At 40.4% G+C, this 27,993-nt stretch overlaps 1 protein-coding gene across 1 annotated transcript; it reads right to left on the bottom strand.

Annotated features, from left to right (window-relative positions):
- Window positions 1-3,807: 3,807 nt before the first annotated feature.
- Window positions 3,808-15,797, bottom strand: LOC146394075 (uncharacterized). The gene is made up of 4 exons (XM_084949103.1): window positions 15,677-15,797; window positions 10,780-11,492; window positions 8,479-8,655; window positions 3,808-6,026 (listed from the first exon to the last, which is right to left on the bottom strand). Exons 2-4 carry the CDS (start codon window positions 11,471-11,473, stop codon window positions 5,917-5,919), a joined length of 981 nt encoding a protein of 326 aa, XP_084805229.1. The 5' UTR covers window positions 11,474-11,492; window positions 15,677-15,797; the 3' UTR covers window positions 3,808-5,916.
- Between the last annotated feature and the right edge of the window lie 12,196 nt (window positions 15,798-27,993).

The following is a 27,993-nucleotide window of genomic DNA, read 5'->3' as shown; positions in this document are numbered from 1 at the left end:
CTGAACCCTGTGGAACTCCATAATTAACCTCAGTGTGTGAAGAGGACTCTCCATTTACACAAACAAACTAGAGTCTATTAGATAGATATGATACAAACCACTGCAGTGCAGTACCTGTAACACCTACAGCATGCTCTAATCGCTCTAATAGGATATTATGGTCAACAGTATCGAATGCTGCACTAAGGTCTAGCAGGACAAGCACAGAGATGAGTCCACTGTCAGAGGCCATAAGAAGATCATTTGTAACCTTCACTAAAGCTGTTTCTGTGCTGTGATGAGCTCTGAAACCTGACTGAAACTCTTCAAATAAGCCATTCCTCTGCAGATGATCAGTTAGATGTTTTACAACTACTGCTTCAAGAATTTTTGATATGAAAGGAAGGTTGGAGATTGGCCTATAATTAGCTAAGAGTGCTGGGTCTAGAGATGGCTTTTTGAGTAAAGGTTTAACTACAGCCAGCTTGAAAGCCTGTTGTGCATAGTCAATTATTAGAGATAGGTTCACCATATTTAAGATTGAAGCACTAATTAATGGTAGGACTTCTTTGAGCAGTCTTGTAGGAAGTGAGTCCAAAAGACATGTTGATGATTTGGAGGAAGTAATTACTGAAGTTATCGCAGAAAGATCGGTTGGAGAAAAAGACATTTCCTCTCCAGCTTACAAGTTATCTGCTTTAAGCCATGTGTTTGAAAGTTATACCAGGGAGTCAAGTACTTCTGATTTGAGGTTCTATTTTTCACAGGAGCTACAGTACAATTATTAACAAGATAATCGACCTCACTTCGAGTCAATTTCCCTGAACTCTCTGGCTGAAGTTGTATGTGTCATCTTGACATTATCGCCTCTCATCTTTTTAAAGAAGTCTTTGACACCATTGGCCGTTACGTTTTCACCATCAATAAGACCTCCTTCTTAACTGGAAGTGTTCCACTTGATGTTAAACATGCTATTGTCCATCCACTTCTCAAAAAAAGTAACCTTGACGAACCGGTTCTTTCAAATTTTAGACCATTCCCACATAGCAAGCAGGTCTGGCCCAGATCTGGTATCAAGCCTGCACTGCTGGTTGACTTCTGGCATGATAAGATGTATGTCATCCAGATATGGGCCAGGTCTGGCAATGATGCCACTGTTCTTGCGATGGCATGCCATATCTGGTTCGATTGTGGTTTGGGTTATGTGGCCCAGGCCCATTGAAAAAAGGTCTGGCCCAGATCTGGCATCAAGCTGGCACTTCGGACTGACTGGTGTCATGGCAGAGTGTATGTCAACCAGATGTGCGCCAGGTCTGGCAATGACACCACTGTTTATGTCATGGCATGCCATATCTGGCCCGATTGTGGTTTGGTGTATGTGGCCCAGGCCCATAGAAAACAGGTCTTCCCTGGCTCCAGGATCAAGCTGGCACTTCTGACTGACCGGAGTCATGGCAGGGTGTTTGTCAACCAGATGTGTGCCAGGTCTGGCAATGATGGCACTATTTATCTTCCTATTTTAGTTAGAAGACCCGTTTCAAATGCAGGTTTGACAGGTTTGTGAGTGTACACTTTATCCAAAACCTATTGACAGTTTACTCATCTTTGCCAGTGGGTGGCTGTAGCTCAGGCAGTAGAGCAGGTCACCTACTGATCGGAAGGTTAGTAGTTCGATCCCTGGCTCCTCCAGTCTGAAAGTCTGTGTATGAATGTAGTTAGGAAGTACTCGGTATAGAGAAAGTGTGTGATTAGGTGAATGTGGCATGTTGTGTAGAGCACTTTGAGTAATCTGGGAGAGAGAAAAAAGCGCTATATAAGAATTAGTCCATTCACTGTCTGAACAGAGTTTCATCATGTTACTTTTGCACTATTATGTTCCAGCACATGTTGTTATTACATGGCTTGATTAAGGCACACATTAGGCTGACATCTGGGACCAGAGCTGAAACTGTTCTGGGCCAGCACAGGGCCAGCAGTGTGTCTGCAACTGGCCCGTGAATGCACACAACTTACACATGGCCCACATCCCACAATGAATGACGGCACTTTGGTGGACCAGATCAGGTTGGCCAGAGGTAATCCACACATGGGCCAGCAGAGGACCACCAGTGTGTCTGCAACTGGCCTTGTGCTGGCCCATGTGTGGGACACCACTGGCAAACCAGATCTGGGCCACCAAAGGGCCGTCATTCTTTGCGGTATGTGGGCCATGTGTAAGCACATTGTGTGGGCCTGATCGGGGCCATACCAATTTTGCTATGTGGGTTATTAATTAATTAATTATTGTAAAATTAGGAAATGATCAGACATGAGAGGACTTTCAGGAAACACTGTTAGATGTTCAGTTTCTATTCCATATGTTGAAGATCAAGATCTAGAGTGTGATTAAAGTGGTGGGTGGGTTCTTTCACATTTTGAGAGAAGCCAGTTAATAACAGATTAAATGCCATGTTGAGGCTGTCATTTTTAGCATCTACATGGATGTTAAAATCACCCACAATAATTATTTTATCTGAGCTGAACTCCTGGTCTGATTGGGGAGGGGACCAGAGAAAACTACAGATAAAACGACACTTTGGCAAAGTTGCACGCCGATTCAATATTGATTTTAGTGACCTCTGATTGAAGTAGCTGGGTGTCATTACTGCCGACATGAATTATAATTTTACTCAGTTTACGTTTACCCTTAGCCAGCAGTTTTAAATTTCCCTCAGTGTCACCTGCTCTGGTCCCTGGAAGACAATTGATGGTTGCTGGTGTCTCTAGCTTCACGTCTCAGAACAGAATCACCAATTCCCAGAGTTTGATCCCCGGCAGGTGTGTCGCTGAGTGGGGAAAAGTGGTTAGACACATGAACAGGTTGGTGGTGTACCAGGGGCTTCTGTTTAGGACTATGCTTCCTCCTCACGGTCACCCAGCCATCCTGTTTCCCTGGCTTCTCGGGACAGTCTAGTGCAGCGGTCTCCAACCTTTTTTGCGCCACGGACCGGTTTATGCCCGACAATATTTTCACGGACCGGCCTTTAATGTGTCGCGGATAAATACAACAAAATAAAACTAGTACCGGAACCGAAAAAAAGAAGATTTATTCATAACACACGTGAAAAGACCCAGGAAAACCGAGTTAACGATCAAAACGATAACAAAATAACGCTGAAAACCGATAAAAACCCTGAAAACCATGCATTTCACACCTGAGCCTCAACTCTCGCGGCCCGGCACCAAACAACTCACGGACCGGTACCGGTCCGAGGCCCGGGGGTTGGGGACTGCTGGTCTAGTGTACCACTACACTGCCTTCGGCTGCACCGGCAACAGGGGCCTGGCTAGCTAAGGGTTTTTCAAGGGTGCAAAGCTGAGTGTCCAATTCAGAAGTGAAATTAATTAAATACTGAAAAGTCCCAGATCAAGACCTCAAGTAGTAGAGTGTATTGTCCACTAATCAGAGGGTAGTTCAATCACCCTACGCCTCCTGTCAACACTGAAGTGTTCTTGGACAAGATGCTGAACTGCAAATTGCTCCTGATAGAAGACAAGCACCTCACATGTCCTTGAATGCGGTCCATTAACCATTTACCACTAGAAATAAATATGATGTCTTTGTGAAATACAGAAGGAGTGAACACATATTTTCACCTTGGAAGTATGTAAATATTTGTATTTGGTCCTGACACAGACTGATTTTGTCTTTCCAACCCTGTGGTCAATGACTGTGCTAAATAAAAATAACAGGACTTTAGCGTAATTCACCACTGGCGATTAACCTGTTGTAGAAGGCTCATCTGATAAGAAGACACTGATTTGAGTTATTACAACAGGCCTGGCTTGTAGGTTAAACTCATTTCCTGCAAGTTAACTTGGAAAAAAAAAAGAATTTCAGTTTAGCCAATAAAAAAAAATGGCCTCAATTTAGATAGCAATCATTTCATTTCATTTGAATTAATTTGGCTCAGCTGGAAGTAAAATTAACCTGTCTATACCACCCAAAGAAATGTGTACACATTCTTTATCAAGGACTTAGCCTCAGTTAATTGATTTGAGCACCCTGCCAAACAATCACATCCTAAACTGTTGCTGTTAATTAAAAGAGACCGAGCAAGTTTTGTGATGAAAGAAGGACGCCCTTGTTGTCCAACATTCTTAATACTGACTCTTATGTGTGTGCGTGCATGGAATGACTTGTTTTATAATGAAAGCAAACACAATTTGTATGTCTTTTACACACATTTGAAGGCAATTATGCAAACTCATGAAACAGAGACAGTTTTGGGAAGGCTGTTTATTTAGTAAAGCATCATCCAGTTACGTATAATTTACAAGCAATCACAACCCATGTAGAATTCTCCAATAATCCAACTGCATTGCCTTGTTTAATACTGCAATGCTAAACTCGCTTCTCTGACTCAGGAAAAATGCTTCATGCACTGATTGATGTGTAAAATTAGAGAGGAAGGAAGCAGACCCAACATGTCTGCTGAACTAACCACAGTATATATGTATATATTTACATGTGTGTGTGTGTGTGTGTGTGTGTGTGTGTGTGTGTGTGTGTGTGTGTGTGTGTGTGTGCAACAGTTGTCTATTGACTATTAGGGCAAAGCTGAGGTACATATCAATCATAGAAAGGAAGCATATTGATTGAGTGTTGGTGTCACTCAGGTAATGATGAGTGAAAGGACTGAGCGAGCTGAAAGATATGTATATATCTGGATTTATTTTCTTTAAAAAAGCATGTGTGTTAACAGAACCAGTGTAGAAATAAGCAATATTGTTAGATTTTCTTATACAGTTGCATTCAATACATACAGAATGGAGTTAATAGCTACCTATTGTCCAGCCACAGTGGAGCAGTTAAATAAGAGATGCTTTTTTCTGAAGCAAAATTATAGAAGAATAAAAAAAAGAAATAATAATAACGATAGCTTTTTTTCTAAATTTGCTGTGGTTATGCTGCAGGTAAACAGTATGTACCGATGTGCACACAGTCACTACGAGAAAGTCAAATCTGTGTTTGGACACCTGGAGGTCAGAAGATTTAAGCGGTATATTATGTTGATATAGTTGTTGCTTCTGAGTAGTGCGAAGACCAAATGCACAGCTCCCTTCCAGAATACCAAAATCGCAGCCTATGAATAACAACGCAGCACCCAGCCTCCCTCCCCCTCAGTCACTAGTGTGTAGAAAACAAACTGAAGTCTTTGGCTTTGACGCTTCAATTCTCTGACTCTGACTGCCAGTTGTGGAATATCTGAAAAGCACAGTTTGAATTTAACTGCTTATTGCCTACCTTATGCTGTAACAGCATGCGATTGGCGATATGGATAATGTTATTGTTCACCACGGCTTCTGAATTTTGTTGCAAAGGCCTCGATAGGCCAGCTGTGTCATCTGCTATTTAGACGGCAGGACATCAGTGCTATTTTTTTTTTTTCAAACATTTTGCATCAGCTGGAACCTCGTTGTGCTTTGATGTGCTTTTATGCTAATGTTTCTGTTTTGCTGCTCATTAACTGAATTCTGTTGGTGCCATTCACACAAATATGTTTAAAAGTAAGGCAAAAACTTTTGATTTTGACATTGTTCACTGACTGCAAAGCAAATTCTTCATTAGGAAAGACTGTCTTTGATTCCCTTTGGCAACACACATAAATGGCTAACAGCTCATTTTGGCTTTCTCGGTGTACTCAGATGGATTGCCTTCAGTGATTCCTAGTTAAATACAGCAAATCTGATTAACGTAATACATAATCTGACATAAGTATCATCTGTGGCTGACAAGAGACCTACATAATTCACTTTGTAATTCCCATCCACAAATGCCACTCTCAGACCATCTTATTTACAAAAATCCACACATTAGACAGTAAGCTGTCTACTGAATGCCAATAATCATAGCTGGCAAACGTTTTTTGAAAGGGAGTTCATGACTTTGTAGTTTCAACGGCGTCCTGGAAGGTTGGACATTTGGATGGTGTCCTCTTGTACTCCTGGGTTGTAGTAGGCACCAAACTTCAAGTCCATAGGCTCACTGCTGTCTAATCTGAGAACTGGAAAGTAGACAATATTAAATATTTATAGCATACACCTTGTCTTTTGCAAAAAGAAAAGTACTCTAATTAACTTGTTTAGGTGGAAGATTAAAGAGTAGACCACTGTCAGTGGTCCAATCCTATGTCTTTGACTCCTAGGTTTTCTGTTGTAATGCTTTTATTTCCAGCATAAGATAACCAAGTACACAAAAAGGAGCAGTCTACTGATTTATTAACACACTACCATTACACAGTGGCTTTGACAGCAAAAACATACCCTAAAAGCAAAGAGCAAGAGCTCTCTTCTCGAGGCTCCATTTTGAAATAACCTTAACAAAAATCAATAACACAAAGCTCTTTTCCTGAATGTGCTGCTATTGTCCCTGCTGAATAATTGTTTTCCTCTGCACCTACAAGTACCATGGAGCATTATATAGGAAATCACTACACCTAACTCCGATTAATAAATAAGATCGATCGAAGGTAAGTGGACACACCTAAGACATAAATTACACTTAACCTGAAAATAACTGCATCACAGAGATAATGTCGCCAGCCCTTAAGGATCTGCTGTGAAAATATACTCAGTGTAGCAAGAAGGACAGGTAATAAATCCTAAACAATCTTATGTTGGGTTTATATTACTTGTGTTGTTTTCTGGAGCTGCTTTGCTTGTGCAAACGAAGAGTCTAAGAAGAGAAGGAGCGATTGTAAAGGCCAGGCTAAAGTGACACTTGGGGCTATACCGCTTACTCAACTTGTGTTGTGTAAGCGATTCTAAAAATCACCAGTTCCATTTTTTTAAATCTCATGTACCCCCACAGACCTGTCAGACTGACTTGAAAACTGTTTCATCAATAACACATATAATGGTCAACTTTTGTTTTTTGGTGGACGGGTTGTTGCAATTTTGCTTTTGCTGGGGATTAAATGGTCTGACCTTGAGATGAGTTTGATTGTGGCAATGTGTTAACACATAAATTATCCACGTTTTTGTAGGTAAGACTACTTCGGTATTAAAAATGTCCCCTAGCGTTTGTTCAGTTATAGTTAGCTCTTTTAACCATTAGCTTGCTATTTTAAATCTGCTGTGTCATGTAACAGACGCTTGTTGTTAAAAACATTCCGATATTTGATACCTGTATGAGGCAATGTCACTGACATCAATGACAACACTGAGATCAGTTGAGCACTTGATGTTTCTATCACTGAAATAAATCCCGGGGAAGAAAAACACTGCCTTTGCAAGGTCAAAAACGCTTCTACAGCCTGAGACTCTCTGGCTCACATGTACAATTGATGACAGTTTACCACACACAGATACAGACACTACATGCAGAAAACAACTCTTGCTTTAGCTTTCAAGCGAAGGGTAGCAGTACTAGCAAGGTTATTGGATGATAACAGCCATAGAGGAACAAGCACACAGACCCACAGTGTCTGGCTACCTCTTGCCTCTCGCAAGCTCTTTTAATCATTCATTTCTGCACATGAAGCTTGTGGGCTTGTTTGCATTAAGCGCATAATTTACATACATGGGCTGCAAGTAGGCAGTCGTATCACGTCACTTTACTGGTGAACTGCCAAGCAGTTTATCAAGTGCTCTACACTCTTCGAGTTATACTGCGCAATACTGAGCGACTGCGTGACCAAAGAGGTTTTCTTCCTTTCCATTTTGTAACTCTGCCTTTGTTACCAGAGGAGTTTCTTTTAACAATGTTGGGTGTTGTCAAGAGTATATGTTTTTCAGTTGCCACCCTGTTTCTCTTACATTGTAGTGGGTGTATGGCTTAAGATGGAATGTGACTCATCTGGAAAGTGCAGGTACATTTTCAAGCCGGCCTGCACTAGATGCACTTTGCCAGCTAATCGCCCGTGCAGTCACGAGTCCCACGTGCATATCTGTGTGCACTTTAATGAATTTAACTGGAGATGAAGGAAGGTTATGTACGAGGGCGTGTAGGGGAACTGTGACAACAAAGTGCTGTTTCCCTCTAAGTTCATGGCAGGAAAGCAACAGATTAGAAACTATCATAGTACATGATCCTATTTTGCATGGTGAGGTTACCTTATTATGGGAGGGTTGCCTTATTAAAACAGGATTAGTTATGCACTTGTGTGTGTGTGTGTATGTGAAAGGGAGAGAGAGTAAGAGAGAGCAGCGCCTCTCTCTTTTGTCACTATGTTAAACAGCCAACTTTTTTTTCTTTTTGTAAAGGGGACTGCGGCACTATCCAGCAGCCAGTTACCTTAAATACGAGGGGATAAGTGAGTTATAGTGGCTCATTATGAAGCACTGACAAAGGCATATTTAGCACAGTTTTATCTCAGCACTACATTTCTCGGCATAATTTAATAGTCTGCTGCCAGACGTTTTATTAAATATGAGAGTCTTTCGATAGCTATCAAGTCGGCAACCCTGATTAAAGCCAACGATCTGTTACTTTATAGCGCGAAGGAACACACATACCTGGCTCGGAAGGATACTCCTCAACCAGCTTCCTGTGAGAGAAGGCCTTCTGTTGTTTCTTCTTCAGGATTACGAAGGCCACCAGTCCCACAAATGTCACAGCCACAGCTGTTCCCAGCACTGCTCCCCAGGCGTTGTGTCGTTTACTGATCTGGGGATCTGTTGCGAAACCTTCGTCTGAGGAGTGAAGGGTTGTGGGGGTGGGAGAGAGTCACAGATAATTTGTCAACAAGAAATTATTTACATCGTTTGGCATCTTTGAGGGATAATTGTCGACTAATTATGGCTAAAATGTGTTTTTCATATTGCGTTCGGAGCCGTAACGCATTGCATGGTGATACATCACAATTATTCAGAATTGTATAATTTACGCTGTGATAATTAATGCAATTAACATGCCAAATTCATGATAATTTCTGGAATACATTTGAATATTTTAAGGCAGCAGGTTGTGATCGTAATCGAAATGTGGTGAAATGTGGCTGAATACTTCATGAATAGCATTCAAGTTGTCGTTAAATTATATATAACAACTGTTTAAATGGAAACTGTGAAACAATAACTAGCCTATTGACTTTTTTTTGTTGTTGTTGTTTTTTCAAAAAAAATTGGGTTTTATTTATATATAACATAAATGTTTGCTGCTCTTCTATTTTAATGTATGTGTCCAAGGCAACAGCAGTGGAAAATAATTGTTTTTGAAAGTGATAGAGTCGTCTTCAACATCCTTTGACAGAGAAATACTCGAGTGGTATTTTGTCAGGGCTCACACATAAATAATTCAGTGACTTTGTTCATCTAGAAACGGCTCAATTGACAGACTTGCTAGGATCAATTTACCCGTAATCCAAGGCAGGCTGAACCACAAGACTTGTTTCATTAAGTGTTTTTCTATTCTTGTCATCTTTAGCGGCAAGTTTTTTTTAAATTTTACTTTTAAAGTAAACATAATGAAACGTAGGTGGAAATAAAGATTTTAGCAATTGTTGCTCCTGCTGGGAAATTATTTTTAGTTAGTTAGTTTTTTAAGGTTGGCAAACAAATTGAACTGCAAGTTATCAGTTTTTTCTTAAATTTTCATCTCATGATGACAAAAATGTACAAACACAGGCAAATAAAGTTAGTCTAAAATTGTGTAGAGAGTTGTTCACAGTTTTACTGAATGGACGGTATCGTAGATCAACGACTACGAACTGGACTGCTCTGAAATTTGGCACAGATACACGTCATGTTCTCTTTAGGATGAATCTGGAAACCTTGAAAAAGCTCAGTATTTTTCTAGGATATCCTTAAAAGCTACCCATGTCATCCACACCATTATTAGGTAATTCCCACAGGCATTTCCCACACAGAGTTACTAACAGGTCTGTATGGATTGTAGCTGAGTAAGTGAGGAGATTAGCTAATTGTCAGTTAGTGTCAGAGAAAGCTAAGGTGCCTTGTGGGATCTTACATATAGACTGTTTATCTGTACTCAGTGCTTTTCTACCGTTTCTGTGCACATGCTGTTCCTGTCATGATAACTATGGAGCTTTTTTTTTATCATTTTGTGCTGCCCACAATTTCACATCTGTTTTCCTGCTGCCTATTGCCATCATCTGTTAGTGTTATGTCCTACTGTCCCATCTGTCCACGAGCTGTGTCATTTTAATCCCCACTGCACCAGCTCTGTAAAGGTTTTGTTTTTTGTACTGTGGTCTTCTATTAGCTTACGCACTGATTAAGAAATATAAATTTCCTTTCCAGTCTTATCTTCCTGATCTGGTGGTCGACACCAAAGTCTAGTCTCACGCCCTTGCACCGACACAGCACAAGTATCTCTGACCTCAGTCCCTCGCTCTCTCTTTCAAGTTTTTTCCCCCCTAAAACAGGGTTTCATTGTCCGGTTGAGAAGGTGGTTATAATAGACTCCTTTGCTCATAGCAGCCACCTCGATAGGACTTGAAACCCAATCCAACCTTTGCTTTTGAAAAAAGGGGTATTTGTCCTCTTCCAGTGGGAAAATAGATGCTGGCAAATATGGGCCAGGAAAGGGATGTAAAAAAGCAATTTGTTAAACATATGACATGATAATATTTTCCTCATGAGTACCGAGCATAGAGGTCATCGCTATTTTTAAATCCTCCTTTGCCGCCTCATGGATCTTATTCTGATGTCTCAACCTGCATTAACTAAGTCAAGTCAAAATCTTCTAAAACTTTCACACAGACAGCATATTCTCCGACTTTCCATCTGCCTTTTGCCTTCAAGATCAGACACACAAATGTGGACCAGATCCTGTTACGCAGACTGCACCAGTACCTGTATCGGAGCTGCCCGCTAAGCCCGCGCTTTTGTCAGTCTTGTTGACCTTCTCAGGCGTGTTTGGAGCAGCAGCAGTTGTAGTCTCCGGGACGTCGTGAAGAAACACCGTTGTAGGTGAAGATGTGGTGGTTGTCGCATTTATCCCTGGCACCGCTTTTGTGGTCAGAGTTGTTGTGTGCTCTTCTGTAGTGTTGGTCTCTGGAACCGAGGTTTGTGACTCTAAATCGGTGCGATTAGAGTAATCTGGGAAGCTGGTGGAGTTTCGCGGGGTCAGCGTTTTATTAAATTCCCCTTCAGTTTCCGTCATGTTGATCTGGCTTGCGTTTGTGGGATCTGTGGTTGTGGTCGGCGGCAGCTCGGTTAGCTCAATCGTACCGTTTTGAACTTCAGGACTCAGGGTCGTGGTGGTAACATTCTGATCCTCCCATTTCTCATTTCCACTGTTTTCCTCTTCTCCTGAATATGTTACCATTGAGCCAGATGCTGTCCCACTGTAGTCATTATTTGACTCTGTAACATCAGCTCCCTCATCGTTTCCTTTAGTAACCGTAGCATTCTCACTTCCTTGTGGAATTTTGCCTCGTGCACGCAACCAACTCTTATCAATCGTTCTCCCTGGAGAGTCTGTTGTAAATTGGAGTGATGCCAGGTGGAATGCTTGGACAAGCAGGAGAAGGAGCAGAAGTCTCATTTTCCCTTTTGTTGTTACTCTGAAACACATGAAAAAAACATAAATAATGATATAATAATAATAATAATCAGCTGTAATGATCGTAGCATATGTATGTATATATGTCTGTACAAGAAAGCTAATCAGAGATTATTCTTAACAGGATGTTAAGGGCCTTTGGAGTTAGCCACAACTAACTATGTCAGCTTAATTGAAAGTATCCTTAATAACTACTCAGTAAGTCAAATACCATATGATATGACAACCTGCCCGTGGCAATAAGGAGGAGGCTGAACAGAATTTGTCAGTGTCTGGAAAAAGTATTAGTCAATAAGAAATTTCATTGGATGAGCTGTATCGACAGGCTGTCTTAAGGAAAGCCCAGTCTGCTGTTGTTGTCCAAAAACAATGAGGACAACTTCAATATTTCTACATTTGGTTGAGAGTATACCTTAATACTGACACTAACTTCAGCTTACTCCATCATGTGATGTCACTGCCAAGCTCAGTGTTTTGTTTGTTTGTTTGTTTTTTGAGGGCTGCATAACTTCTGTTAGAAGACTTATTTCGTTCATCTATTTTTGGAATTTTTATTTTCATTTTGTCGCAGATTTATTCATCGAGGTCACCTTCATGCGAGTTGCTTCTTTAAGGTCATCTTGCTCACTTCTTTGAAAGCTGCTGATTGCATCATGTGCCTGTGACCACCTCCAGCAGGTAAATATCCATCGTCAAGAAACATTGAAACCCGACTTTTAAAGTTAAAGTTACTTTGCAATCTGCTTTTTCCACGATCAAAACTCAGTTGCAACATTTATTAACGATAGCTGAGCAAACTTGCCCCTCTAAAAAGAGTGTGGATGTGATGTAGTGTTGAGTGTTATGTCATGTATATGCCATACAGCAGTAAACACTGATATGAAGAAAATATTTTATTCATTTCAGTCTAACTCAGCACTGCACTAGTATCTCAACTATAGTCCAGGAAGATAACATTTCAGTAGAGCTGCCATCAACTCACTACTTAGAAACTGTAGTGATATAACACATGATGAAGAAGACTCATTTACAATAATAAGCAAATTGTGTTAATCATTAATATACCATGGGCTATTTTTATAATTAGAAAAAGATGCATGACATTTACGTTCCATTGTTCATAACCAGTGATAATTTTAAAATAATATTGTGGATTATAACAATTACAAGTCCTCGTTTTCCCAGTTCTACACTTGTACTTTACCAGAGTTTTGCTAAATTGCACATTGACAGACATGTTCCCGACTGGCTGTTTATTTTTGTTGCTTTAATGTGGTTTTTTTTTTTTTTCCAAAACATAGGGAGATTGGAGGTTGGGCACAAAATGCATTTTTGATTCAAATAAAAGCTAAAGGAAGAAAAACAGCTTTTCTGTTATTTCCTTTCCCCCCCTGTTTTCTTTGAGCGTCTGAAAAGTCTGTTTACCACCTGCTGAGTATAAGCACCATCAGGAAGGACCCACAGGTGCTAAATGTGTGTTCATCACAGCCTTCAAAGTCCGCCTGGCCGCACTGGAAGACTCAACAACAACAAAACATCTCTAGCCTGATTTTTTTCTTCCCCGCATTTTCCAAAATGCAACCAAAACACCTGCTTGAGGGGTGCAGGTGAGCTTCACTGACATGAGTCATAATAAAAATCCTTGAATTCCACGCCACCACCTGACTTTCGGAGAGCTGCTCAATGGACGGCTGACAGCATTGTGAACGCGGCACATTCGGGAGCTTGTTGGCAAATTTCTAAGCAGTCATCCCCTACAATGTCTGCATAGCCCCGACACAATCTCTGGTGAGATCTGTGGCTTTTTGACAGTGTGAATTGTGCGAGTGCCCTGTGAGCTATGTGTTCTCCCCTCGGCTTCACTCCAGTACACAAATGACTGCAAATCCCTACAGGGCACTCTTGCTGTGAGTCACTTTGTTGATCAGTTGCTTTGTTCTAAATTCATGCTTGTTATAATCAGCACGAGAGGCTCAGTGTACAGTGTGTAACGTCGGCGCCTGGAGCAACAGAGGCTTCACTTGCAAATCTGGGAATTTCACATTTCCGGTTTTACCTGTTTTGACATGTTCAACAAAGGTGCTAAAAACATCAAGGAAGTACTTTGTTTTTAGCTCATCGGGATTGATAATCTGGCAAAAAGGAAAACCCAAGCGTGTATATTCGTTATGTTTTGAATACAGTTTGTATTTCCTTGAAACTGCTGATGTTAGCTTTAAAATAGAACTGCTCAGTTGTTTTGACTGACAACTCACAATCAACCAGGGATTGTTCAATCGCTGGTTAGCTTTTCGACAAGCTTGTTATCATCCGACGACTTTGTTTTCGTGCTGGTCTTTTTTGTTTTCCGAGAAACAAATGGGGGGGAAAAAACGTGTGTTTTGCTTTTTCAGCCTGCCGCAGGATCAATCGGGCTCGTTCGTGTTTGCCGATCGTGCAACACACACAAACACACACAAAAAATGTTTCAGTCCAGCAGCAGAATGGCGGGAACAAGTTAGAGCTCATAACACTGCAGCGGTGGAAAATAACAAAGTGGCGCTTTTAAATGACACGCTAATGCATCTCCTGCCTCTCCCGTCGCTTGATGGATTTTGGAATACTGTGTGAACTTTTCATCCTTCCTCTTTCTCCCCACATTTCCTGTCTCGCGTCTTCACAGTACACCAACAATTTTAAGACAACAGCTCTCAACTGAGCACTCTGTGGAGGATAAAAGTCTAATTACGCTGCAGCCATCTTGAGAAGCCCGTGTAAAGGAAACCAGTTAATGTGGAACCAGTTTTACAAGCAGCTCAGCAGCGTCACTGTTTTGTTTTGTTGTTTGATTGCTCACTGTTCAAATGAGCACACAATCAGCATGGAAGTGGTTTCTCTATAATGCAAAGACCAGAGTATTATTGGTGATTGTCAACTCGCTTTAAAAAGACATAAAAACATTGTGCAGCTGACCTGTTCAGACACAGACTCTACCACTATTGTGTCTTTGGATGGCACATGTGGGCCGTGCAATTTCAAACCAGCTATGCCCACTTTGATGCTGTGACACAGAGCATAGCTATGAACAACAACTACTCTGAACCATTAAAAGAAAAAGAAATTACAGTGTCGAGCTGCGCCCAGAGAATATTTTGACCCGCCAACTAGTCTTCGCGCAGCAGCAAGTTCACGGCAACGGGGAGAGAATTTTGCTTCTGACCCTTCGCACTCAGAGAAGCCATCTGTTGAAAAGAGCTCCCACTATGCCAGTCTGTCAGAGCGCAAGCTATCATCTCAACAGCTCAGTCAGCCGTGCCCTCATCAACATCACACAGACACACTCACGCAGGCTGAAAGGGACACTAATGTGATTCCTGTAAACACCTGGCGACAGCATATCCTTCTTAATTATCTGACATTCTAGCTGTCTGAAGTTATTATCACCCCTCAATATACTGTAATTTATTTTACATTCATGTGGAACGCAACCTCTGCGTACAGCAGAAGTTTCAGGCTGTGTTTATACTCCTGGTTAAGAGCAGTTGAACTCTTAACCAACTCTCAGCCCTACCCAACAGTGTATGAAGAAAAGAAAATTCTCTTTGTTGACTCTGCTTATCAATGCATTTGTGTGGTTAGGCCATATTTTGATTGATTTTTTTTTTATCTTAAAGTGTGCGTACTCTGGATTAAAAGATCTCAATAGTTCATCCATCCCAGTTTTTAAATGTACAAAACATCGCTCTAAGGCTCTTAACTGTAAAAACTGGCAACCACTTATTCCCCTGCCTAGGTTATATAAAGTCTTAAAGTATGTATGTCACTCGTTGTGACGTTGTGGCACCTAGCAACCAACTTGTTTTCTTACTTTCATGTTGAAAACAAAAGCTCTTCAGTTTTTGAATCTTCTATTTTTACACTTTCAAAATAAGAAGCAGTGACAAAACCTGCGGGGTACGGCCAATTGTTAAGTGTAACTGTAAATGTTACAGCTACCAAATCAAATATCATCAAACACAATGCCGCTGTGAAAACAAAAAGTGGAATGAAGATAGGGGGTTTGTGAATATTCATAAAAAATAACAGTAAATATGGTCCTGAAAAGCATATTCCCGACAGCTTTTAGCCTCACACGTTTGCTGTGAATTGGAAAGACAAAAATATAAATAAATAAATAAATAAAACCCTCCCTCAGTAAATCCTTACCTTATTCTTAGGCTATATCAGATGAGAACAGGTGCACAGGCAACAAAATCTCTTCACTCAGCTGCCAACATGTGAGAGTGAATCAGCAGTCGGCTTGGAGAGAGAAGGAAGAGAAGGAGGGAGGGAGGAGGGCCCGACAGAGTGGCATTCAGGGAAGAACCTGTTCAACCTGCTTCTTCACCTGCCAGCAGCAGAAACACGCCCTGAACCGCATCCAGTTGCATGCCATGAAAAGGCCACGAAGGACGGGGATGAAAATGAATTGGTGTACGAGTAAAGAGGGTTGGGGGAATGTCAATTTGCTACCACCTCATTATTTCATGTTGCCATCTAAATAAGTTGATTATATTAATTTTTGGTTGCCAGGTTTCCAGGTTGCCAGGTTAGATCTGTGAATTCCCCCCCAGTGGGCGGAGCATTTTGCCAAAGGTCCTCGGAGCCTTTTTTTTTTTTCCTCCTGCTGCGGTCGTCATGGTAACAGAAAAGAGGCTGGTAAGCTCGGGTTTCATCCATGCTTTTGTCTCTGGTCTATATCAGGCTACCAGGTGACGTGTGACTTTGTGAACTCGCAGGTACCGTGCGTCAAATGAGCCAGGATTGCTTTTTTGTCTCGTTCCTCGATTAAGTGAGTCATGCAGAGGCTGAATTCATTTAGTGCGAACGAGCGAGGCTGGTGAAGTGGCACTCAAAGCTGGCGTGTTTTGGTGAGTTAAGAAGAGGGAGTGGCTGTGCTTGCTTTGCTAATGAAATTGAAAACTACAGGTTTCCATCAAATAGTCTGAAAGCCCATCCAGTTCTCCAAAAGAGTACGCCCAATCAGCATGAGCATTATACAGAATACCTGGCAGCCATTAATAGTCCAAAATCAAGTCCTTTAAGTTGGTTATTTTTACAGCTTCAGCCACTGCAGACTCGCCTCAGTCAAGCAGCTACACAACACAACTAACCTTCAAAAGGTCATGTCAAAAATAAAACGAGATGAAAAAAGCAGCAGAGCTGTCTGTTCAGGTCTCGGTTATTACTTCCTACCTGTTTTACATGTTATAAGCCAGTAATCAAACACATTAACTTTCGCAAAAAGTACTCATGTGTTTTGCTATCATAACCACGTGGGTTTATTTATCATTTTGCACTGAAGATGCCTTTGTTTAGCTGCTGATATACTGCCATAGATGAGGTTTAACAGTGGCCCACTGTTCCGAGCACACAGAGTTCCTCACAGACAGCTTGTCGCTGCCACCTCATGTGGCCTGCCAGTGTTTGAAGCTAATGGGATCACGTAGCCTCATCAGGGAGGTGAATAATAGAAATGCCTAAATCTTGAACGGAGGATAAACAGCCTTCAAACTTGAGTGCAAAACAAAAGTGTGCAAAAGTCATGAAAGGTTAAAGGAAAAGCAAGTTAGGGTGCTATGAAACCTGGAGAATGCATTATGAAGAAGGGTGCATTTGTGAATACTGACGTTTAATGCCAAGTTTCACCCACTGCCCAAAAGATCTGTAGCTTTATGGATAGATAAAAGCACTGTAGCAAAGTCTCTGTTTCTTTGATCTTAGGCAGTAGAATTTAGACAATAAGAACAGCAAACAGTCATACCAGTTTTCAGAATTACAATAAGGGAGGAATGCAAATAAACATACATGCAATTCCTCCTGTGAAAGCTCATAACTGGAGCTGCTTGGAGAGAAATGCCCTCAGTATCTAGCTCTCAGACATTTGCATCGCAAATAGATAAGCCTGTATGTGCAGGATTGGGCCATTTGACTCACGTGACTGTGCTATCGCATAGACAAACCTTGGCACAGAGAGGCAACACATAGAAAACAAAAATAATATCTAATGTGTTTTAACATTGAGTTAAAAACACAATCTGAAGAAAAAAAGAGGCAGTGGCATTAACTAGATTCAAATGTAGCATAGCTTCACACATTTTTTCACTCATTTCTGTAATATGTGACATACAGTCAGCTGACACTTTGTCAGTACCGGGTTGGACCCTCTTGTGCCCTCAGACCTGCCTTAATTCTTCATGGCACAGGTTCAACAGGGTGCTGGAAACATTCCTCTGAGATTTCGCTCCATGTTGGCATGATAGCATCACACAGTTGCTGCAGATTTGTCAACTGCACATCCATGATGGAAATATCCTGTTCCATCGCATCCCAAAGATGCTCTATTGGATTGAGATCAGGTGACTGTACACTGAATACACTGAACTCACTGGCACATTCAAGAAACCATGACTCGAGCTTTGTGACATGGCATGTAGCCTGCTAGAAGCAGCCATCAGAAGAAGGGTACACTGTGGGATGATAAAGGGATGGACAAAGTCCACAGCAATACTTGGGTAGGCTGTAGCATTTAAATGATGCTCAAGTGAGCCAAAGTGGGCCTCCACACCATTATGGCACATCCACAAGCCTGAAGCACTGATAGAGGGCTTAGATTTGACCCTACCATTTTAATATTCCAGCAAAAATTCGGCAGACCAAACAGCATTTATCCAATCTGCTACAGCAGTGATGTTCTGGTGCTGTAACCCATCTGTGCATTTTTCTCCTATTTTGAATATTAACAAGTGGTCATTTGGGTTACTGTTGCTTTACTATTTGCCCAAAGCAGTCTGACCATTCTCCATTGACCTCTTAAACCACGAAGGCATTTTCTGTAACCCTAGAAAGTCCTGGTAGATCATCAGTTTTAGAAATAGAAATGTGCATTTGGCATAAAAAAAAACAACCATGCCACATTCAACGTCACTTAAATCACCTTTCTTCCCTATTTTGATGCTCAGTTTGAACGCCAGCAGGTTGTTTTGACTATGTCTGCATGTACCTAATGAAGTGGTGAGTCTGTATCTGATTGCACAGCAAATTCAAAAGTGTTAAATGTTTTGGTGTTAGTAGTCTTCTTGCAAAAGTAGAGTTAATTTTACTCTAAGTAGAGTCACATTCTTTTAATGTAACTCTGAGGTGTAAAATGATAGTAGTTAAAATTGAGTGTTAAAAATTAGTGTTTCTATTTCAAATCTGGAGGTGTTACAATGGAAACATTAACTCTTGACCTCTTAACTCTGAACTCCTACAGGGGCTATGACACCAATAGAGTAAATTCACAGACTCCGCCCCCAGCACCATAGGCTCCAATCGAAGCTGAAGTGAAGCCGTTTCAGAACATTTTGCTCTACATATTTGAGTTGTTTGCCATGCTTGGTAAGTCATTTTTTCAAAGATTGTTTCAATTATTATTATTAGCTTTTACTTCTGTGGCTCTTTGGAGTTGAGACAAAGCTGTGTGAAAGGCATTAGCCATGTTGCTCGGTGATAGCATAATATTCTGTTTTAGCTAGCTGAAAGGTATTGTTTGCAGTCAAATACCACAGCCTTGAAAAAAAGGTTGCATGTGAATTTTCAGTCAAACCTTTGTTTTAGGTGTATTTGACCAATGTCTAAAATGTGAAATGTTGGTATAATGGTGCTACTTGAAGCCTGAAAACGATCTCCCATAAAAAAAAAAAAACGAGCAAACAGCAGTAGCAGACGTCCTGACTGGGTTCTACGTTAGCATTTAGATCCCTCCAGAGTTTTGTGCACACGGTTTAGGTAAAAATGAAAAAGGTTGAGGTTTTACATTTAGTCCAGTATTACCTGTTGCCAATCTCCACATAGGATATGCTTGTGAAGATGGAATATGGGGGAGAGCAGAAGTGCGTTGAAGTTCCACAAAGTGATGAATGAAGGACATGCATATTGTATTGTATTGTATTGTAATAAGTGATGAGAATGCTGTTATTTGCATTTACCAGCTCACCTATGTCGGACCTTTTGATAAACAAAATTCTAATGAAAGTGAGAACATGTACACTGTTACATCTTTCAGAAAATGTTTTGAAATTGTGGTGCACAGTTCAGAATAAATGTTTTTCAAAAACCATTGCGTCTTTTTAGTAAATGTTTATTTCCAAAATAAATTTCTAGAAGTTCAGAACAGTAAAATTCCCGCTTTTTAGAATTAATTAGAAGATAACTCTTATGTAGTTAAACTAAAATACTCTTTTGAGAGTTAATATATAAACTCTTAACACCAAGTATTAAATTATCAACTCCAGACAGATTTGGTGTTTAACACTAAATCAGAGTTAATGTACCAACTCTCCAAAAAGAGTTAAATTAACACTCTCTGGTGTGGACCCATATAGACACTTTAATAGTGTTGAAATCAAATCCGACAGTGTTAATTTGGACATGCTGGATTTGCTGTGTGATAATAAAATTTGGAGTCACTTGCAAGTTCCAAAAATAGCATGTTAAAGTTCAAGCTGATTCTTGAAATTGAGTCTCAACTGGATGAAGAAGTAACTGTATTACTCTGGCTCGCACATGGACAAACACCAACACAATCCTGCTCGGTGTGATAATAGCAGAAGCATAAAAAACTACTCCCAGGGCTGTGCAGGAGAGCTGATCTAATTAGCATTGCTTTGTAAATGTTGCTTCATGTCTGTTAGTGCTCCACACTGTCTATCAAATTATAATTGATCAGATATGTGCAAGAAACGGAGGGAAGGGCGATCGCAAGCAGCAGATGTCAGCGTGACACATTCTTTCCTCAGGTGTCAAGGGAAGTTCTTCGCTTTGGCATAAAAAAAAAATACTATCAAATGTTGTGACACCATATAAAATAGTCTTAAATGTTGAATCAATGTGATTTAGCTTGTTATTTGTTCTTTTTATTAAAATCTGATAAACTTCAACACTGCATCACAACACTCACCTCAAGGCTCTTTATATTATAAAGTAAAGAATCTACAATAATACAGAGAAAACCCCAACAATCCTTTTGGTAAGTACTTGGCGACAGCGGGAAGGAAAAACTCCCATTTAACAGGAAGAAGCCTCCAGTAGCACCAGGCTCAGGGATGGGGCAGCCATCTCCCATGACTGGTTGGGAGTGAGTAGACAGATGTCAAAGAGAGGTAGAGATGAATAATAACTAAAGATTAAATGCAGAGTGGTGTACAAGCACCTATAAATACATTTATACATTGGACTGTACCATGTCTCTTATCCCAAAGGATGGAGTGCCTGCCTGGATAAGTGAAACAGAGTATAGGGGCTCCTATTTCTGGATGATTCAGCCAGCTCTTATCTCGCTGTAGATACATCTAGTTATATAAATTAAGCTAGAATCCTTCTTCATTAAAAAGTCTTGTCAAACACCTCCATAGCAGAATGAGTAATGAGGGCGGCGAAAGGATTTTCAACTTTAATTTGAATAAATCTGGCACTTTCATGTATTCATTCATATGTATGGCTCATTCATGTACCAGATTCTCCTAACATAGACCACTGAATATATTCATTCAACCAGGCTTCAGTGCAGGCCCCACATGTTTCTGCATACGTTCCGGTCCGTATTGAATAGGGAAATGTGTTGCCATTTGTCATCGTAATATATGCTGCAGAGCACACATCGTTTGATGGTAAAATCAAAGACTGAATGTAAATTTACAGTTATGTACAGCACACTGACAGCCGAAGTACCCAGAAATTCATAAATGAGGAAATTTAGATGATGCTCCCTGAAATATATCTCCCAGACTCAAGATAGACAAAAGCGCTGCAGACATAAAAACAGTGAAATCGCCCAACAACAGCAACATGCTCACTTTGAGAATTCAGAGATATAATTTCCCAGTGTCGGATTAATAATTTAGTTACATAAAGATGTGCTCGCAGCGGTATCGTGTGAATTATCTATCAGCAGTATTAGGACATAGGAAAAAAAGCCTTAATATGTGAACACGGATGAGCTTGTTCAGAGATCTGAGGCTGCTTTTGCTGTACTGGAGAGACTCATTCAGGGAAATGGCTGCAAGAGGGGTATAACAGCCAAACTGCCATAATGGGTCTGCACTTATCTCAGTCTTTGAAGCATCCTTCGAGCTATTATTGCATTTGAGGTTAATTCGCTCTGATTAGGCAGGCAGAAAAACAGATCAAACCCTGGATGTTTGTCAGTGTCTAGTTTCATATTAGCCTTGCTGAAAAGGTGTGTTCATTTTTTTCACTTTTACGATTCATTGCTGTTTATTTTACGTTACAGTTTCACACGTGTGCTTCTGAGTTAAAGTTTCATGCGTGTAGTTTAAACGATAGTCTTGTTTCCAGTAAGTTCTCCGAAATGGCGCTCTCAGATCCGCCTGTTAAGCATTAGATTTGATGAGTGTTTTCCCCGTGTGCTAAAGATTCTGTGGCTCAGTCTGAACAAAAACACTTTGCAACTCTTTGGAGAGGCATAATGAAAAAGCCAAACTGTGCACGCTCTCACTTATTTCCTCAGTTGATTATAAAAAGCACATAATTTCCACCAAGTCGAATTCTGCGCTTCCTCATGAGGATTTTATGGTTTTCGACTCTGTCTTCATGAAAATGAAATTTTTACAGTAAATTGCCTTCTATGTGAGCTAAACAAAGGACATGTAATCACAAAATATGTTTGTGGTGTTGCAGTAACTGCTGCCTGGCACCTTCCTGCTACATCGATGAGTCCTCACAGTTTTAACTGCAAAGCCATTGCTTCTGGTTCTGGTTAGCCTTTAAAACAAATGCCGGAAAGCTGTTTTTTCCAGACGGATCCGGAGTCTATGCCCAACTGTTATATTGCAGTGAACTCACAAAAAGCATTAATGATACCCTCTTAAAACCCACAACCAGCAAGTGATTTGTGTTGTGCGAGTGTGAGTGCAGGGCTGCATTTGTGCAGCACTGGGGATACCTCACTGTCAGACTTGAATTATCTCCTTCAGGTTTGTGTCTGGCAGAAAACAGTAAGACCCAGAAGGCAAGGAGGGAAAGCTGAATGGCTCTGCCTTGACATCTTTTAGGTTTACACCTAGATATACACCGTGCACAGTCTAACGTTTCCTATTTTTATACCACCTCAGGAATAGCTGTATTCCACTATATTGTGAATTCAACACATGTGAGCCTCGCGGCCTTCATTAGGGAGTCGGGCCCAAAATACACTGGCTGAATAATGAACAGCCAATAAAGGCTTTATGGGCCTATTTTGGAGTTTTCTGGATCTCTTTTCTTCCTCGCAACTATCTTTAACAACAGAAAAGCAGCTCACAAGCTTTCTGTGATTGTCAGGATCTCAATAAAAAGTGCATTTTAATAGTACCAGTGAAATGCGGTGAGGAGGCAGAAGAGTACAGCATGTGCTGTAATCCTTCATGCAAAAATCTGGTAATATAAAACAAGGTCACTGTGACATACAGACATTCTCGACTCCTCAAATATAATTTCCTTAATGTGTGCAAAATGTCTTCTAAGATAAATTACCATGTTGGATAATATAATTTTTTCTTCAAATTGCAGAGCTGGCTGCGTGTTCTTCTCCCTTGTTTTCTGTTGAAGCGCTGTGTTTGTGGGCAAGTGCACACCTCAGGTGGCACAAGAATAATCTGGTTTATTAATGGACGTTGAGAGACTCAGTTACAGGGTGTCGAAGGTACATGTAAACAGCCAAGCTGGAATGCAGCCAATTGCAAGGTTATTCTCTGCGTGGAGCCAAAGGACAGCTTTGTATAAGCATCAATTATTCAAGCTAAAAAATACAAATGAAACGATTGCTTAAACACTTCAGCCCAATCTTATTTTCAAACCGGAACTGAATCTACAGCTTCATTTACATTTTTTTGTTACTAAACATGCTTCATACATATTATATAATGTCAATTTAAAGGTTCTGTTGTATATCAACAAGTCTTGCAAACACACGTCTTTGGTTTACAGCTCAGTTGTTGATTCTGTTCTACGTTTCTCTCTTGTCGTTTTAGATCAGTCGCTCCCACCTCCCCTTCCGCACCAGACACATCTTCTGATCTTCTCCGCCTCTCCACTCACCTGCTTCCACTTCACTAATTAGTCACCTCAATAAATAAAGCTGGCTCACAATGCTTCCTCTGTCAGTTCGGGTTTTTTGCACTGTAACTTCGCAGCACTCCATCACCTGTTTTATCGCTGCCTAGCTTTTGCTTTCTACCTGTAAACCTGAAACCCTGCCCTGACCGGCTGTCTTGTAAGTGAACCCAGTAAACTACTGGTCCAGTCTTACTTTTCTCTGTGTGTCACGCAGTTAGGTTATTTTGTCCATAGCCAGTAGGTGTCGTCCTAAATGGCAGTTTTTAACCAAGATTATTTATAATATGATAATAATAGTAAGAAGCTAGCTATTCCTAACACTAAAAACAAATCGTGGCAAGGAAGATTCCCTTGTATGAAAAGGAACCCTTGCGATTGCTTTGTGTACTGTTTTGAAGTCTTGATTTTATATTTATTTAGTTGTTTAGCATTTTAGCATTACCATCTTTACTTTTTGATCCCAGAAGTAACCTTGTTTGGGTGAGCACTTGGAGTGCTAAGTTATGAGCTAATGCTAGCAAAACTGGTTAGCATGCACAAACTGTATAAGTGTAATGCACAGACACAGATCTTATCTTATCTACTGATAAGTGCTGTGTAACGAACTACAACAGAGACTTCATCAACAGGTTGTACCACACAGCAAGTTGTATTACTTGTAGCCTAACTTGATTAAAAATGTTCCCCAAAAAAGTACTGACTTGAAGTAGCTTAGCCTAGCAAACAGCTAGTGCAAGGGTAGCCATTTAATTTTCCCAAGGCGCCATATGAGAAACTGGGACTGTTATAGAGGGCTAAACCAATGAACTCTATAGTGTTCAATATTAATTCTATCTCTTTGTTGCAGCCGTCCACAATAGTCCCAGTTTTTCATGTGGTTCCCTGGGAAAATTAATTGCCCACCCCCAGGGGGAGGCTCAGCCTCAAATCATAATGTCATGCATACAGTGCCTTCCAATTAACATTAATGGAATATGCTTTTAAATGTAGTCAACGCTTCTCACATTTTCATACCTCATTTCCTTTCAACTGGGTACTCATTACAGTCTTACCTTCAAAAGCAACCTAATTAGTTGGATGACCTATTGTAGTGAATAATTTATACTGAATAACCAATGATTCCAATATAAAATACCAGTTTTAGGTGTATTAAGTTTGAGTTTAAGGTTTAGTTATCAAATCCGAAGCAAAGGCTTGGTCAAGATGACCAGAATTTAGCAAAAATAAATTAACGAACAATTTTCAGCCAAGCAGACAAAAAGGACAAACATGCCCGACATTGTTTCCATTTCTTAACCACACAAAGGCAGTCCACCAACTCATCAAGCACTATTCAGTACAGATATGGAAAATCACCCTGTCACTCCACTTTACAAGACCTAAACTGGTAAGAGTTGATTTCAGATTTAAGTTTTTTTGGCCACCTGGTTTTTCCTGCTCTTGTATCGCTCTCCATGTTCCTCACTTCTTCTTTGCCCCAACAATCACACACAAATATAAAAATTTAATTTTATAAAAAATTATTATAAGAGCAGGTTAAGGATCTACATTTAATAACAGTAGAAAACAATGCTTAGTTATGTGACATTATCATCAGTGAATGTGGGCAAAACAGAAGCAGTCTTGACTTCATAGCTTTTTTTGACTACGCGTCCACTCTGAGCTGTTTCTTTTTGCTCCCTCTCGATTTGCTGTCTAACAAACGAAAATAATAAAGTACATCAGCTCATTGCCAAAACACATGGTGTTTTTTTTTTTTATTTCAATGAGTTAACCTGCTTTGGTTAACTAATATTGAACTGACTCATTTTTCAATGAGTCAGTTCAATATTTAGTGTAAAATGCAATCAGTTTCTTACCAGTTTGTCAGACATAAGTTTTTAAGTAAATCAATTTCAATTTTCCGAAATTGAAGATTTCTGCTTGAGGCAAACCCAGCTCATGGGTGCGACACCTGTTTTTGAAACTGGTCGCTGTAGATAGAACAAAAAAAGAGGGGTTGGGCAGGAAAAAAAGGAAAGAGGAAAGCTGACGTATATATGAAGGTATATATACCTTTCAGTACTAATTATAAAACAGATTTCTCAGTATATGTTGTGCTGATCTGGTTAGTACTGCAAAGGCAACGCTAAGTGAGCACTGAGGGCTCAATAATAATTTTTGTTTAAATTACGAGTGAGCGGCAGACGTCGTGTTTAACCCTCTCCAGGCAGACGTTGCAGATTTGCAACAGTTAAGAACTAACAACCTGATTACCCCACATACATATTTTATGAGGTTTTTTTACTCAGAAGTACCACTGCAGGACTTGCTGGTGCATTAGCAACAAAAAACTTAATTTGGGCCTGAGAGGGTTAAATATATGACATCATATAAGCAGAGTAGATTAGCAATCAGTGCAGGGCAGCAACCACAAAGAAGAGCACAAACCACAGGCGAGAGTTAATAACCTACAAAGGGAATGCAATAAGCAACAGCCACTAAAAAAAACACATATAGTAAAAATATATGACATAATCAGTAAAAAAGCAGGTTTTAAAATAGATTTTAAAATAAAGATGTGCATTTCTCTGATCTCCAACAGGTAATTCCACACCTAATGGGCTTGCTTATAGTAAAGGCAATTTAGTTTTAAGGTTTATGACCTATTCTGAGACCTGTTGAGAGCAACCTTTTTCTATACATTTAGAGAAAGGAAGTACTGACCCATTTGCTATGGATGACAGCATTTATAATGAAAGAACTTACTCATTGTGATTGGTTATCAGGTGACTGCACCAGGTCACTGATTTGTCATTAATACACCTACACCTGCCATTTTGTGGTGGACACTAAGTGCACAGGAGGTTTAATAAACCTTTTTTTTCTTGCTGCTTTATACAATTGTGTTTCATGGCAACAGTAAAATGTCACAATCTGCTCACAGTCCAGTTTTTTTTCCTCTGCTTCTTCCACCCACCAGAGTCCTTCAGCCTTTTCATCTCATTCTCATCCCAGAATGTCAAACACTGTCGGTTTGTCAGATTCCGTTGGCATCGCCTGATACGTACAAGATGTCATTTGGCGTCAGTGCCTTGACGCAGCGGACACAGCGGTGTTGGGTGCCTAGAGATAATAGTCCTGTTTAAAAGGGTAACAATGAGGCAGTATGGGTGGTGGTTGCGTTCCCCGTTTGTCTGCAGTATGCGTCACCATTTTGGAGCGCTGGATTTAGCATCTACTTCACCGACACATTCTCATCTCCGGCCATAAAATGATTCTATTTTGTCATATACCGTCTGCATCTCCCCGTAGCTCACAGCGTGTTAGTTGGCACTGGTCTCTTAATGCATTCACTTTGCTCCCACTCCAAGTGACACGATATAGGGCACATTTCTGAGGAGCCAGTGGCTTGGACAAAATGACAATATTTGATGGCTCAAGAATGAAAACAGACTTTCATTCTGCACCCACTCAACTTTCTGCCACTCCTTATTCGGGCCATCCTGTCTGTTTGAGTCACTCTTGCGCAAGTCCTTGATCTGTTATTGTCTGACAACCAGCAGGGTAAGCTTAATTTGCAATAACAACAATAATAATAAGACTTCGGCACTGCTTATGTTTCCCTGATCTTGTCTGCATTTGCGTCCTTCTCACATGGCACTAAGGAATAGATGAATGCCTTTTAATAATTCAGGAAAGATATTATGAAAAAGGTCAAGTAAGCAACTCTAATTCTCATGTGTGTTGCCTTAAATACTGTTTTACGTACTACATGAAACGTGCACTGTTCATGTTTATTTATAGGCATGACCTGTGACAGGTGACGGTATTGGTTCCTTCCAGCTGATGACTTAATACAAAATGAGCTACAATGGCAAAGCTTACATCTCTTTCTTCCAGTAAAACACGTTGTTGTTGAGTCTGTAGGGATTGTTGGCTGCAGGTCTTATTCAGTGTGATTTATTTTATTTTGTTTGGGGTTTTTTTGCATGGAAGGAAAGGTCGTTGTGATTTGAATAGATTTAATTTAGTGCTGTCAGCGTTTATCTCGTTAAAATGACGTTAACGCCATAACTGCATTAACGCTAGCATAGCTAACGTGCTAACCGTTAGCGCGGTTAGCACGTTAACGTGTTAGCACTGTCCAGCTAGCTGGACGGTTATGCCGTTAACATAATTTTAATGAGATTAACGCTGACAGCACTAATTTAATTATATACGTAGCTTGGATTTTGGGGTTGTTTTGAACTGGAAACATAGCACAATTGTGCTATAGTTTGTATAGTTTGTATACTGAAAGCAGTCAAGTACTGGTGGAAAATGTAGTTCTGGGGGCAGTCAGACTTAACTGCAATTTTAATGGGCTGTAAAAATACAACAATGAGCTAAGAGAGTCTAGATAGCTA

The sequence above is a fragment of the Perissodus microlepis genome, chromosome 1, assembly GCF_051167445.1.
Source record: "Perissodus microlepis isolate ML-2025 ecotype Zambia chromosome 1, ASM5116744v1, whole genome shotgun sequence".
NCBI classification, from domain to species: Eukaryota; Metazoa; Chordata; class Actinopteri; order Cichliformes; family Cichlidae; genus Perissodus; species Perissodus microlepis.
The sequence above is the reverse complement of the archived record's forward strand: the minus strand, read 5'-3'. Positions and strand labels throughout refer to the sequence as shown.

Bases quoted from the DNA above. Each gene is read 5' to 3' on its own strand.
- LOC146394075 (XM_084949103.1), bottom strand. From the start codon at position 11,473: ATGAGACTTCTGCTCCTTCTCCTGCTTGTCCAAGCATTCCACCTGGCA. The intron at 8,656-10,779 runs GTACTGGTGCAG...TTCACTCCTCAG, and splicing joins AGCGGGCAGCTCCGATACAG to ACGAAGGTTTCGCAACAGAT. The intron at 6,027-8,478 runs GTATGTGTGTTC...TCTACTTTCCAG, and splicing joins GGAGTATCCTTCCGAGCCAG to TTCTCAGATTAGACAGCAGT.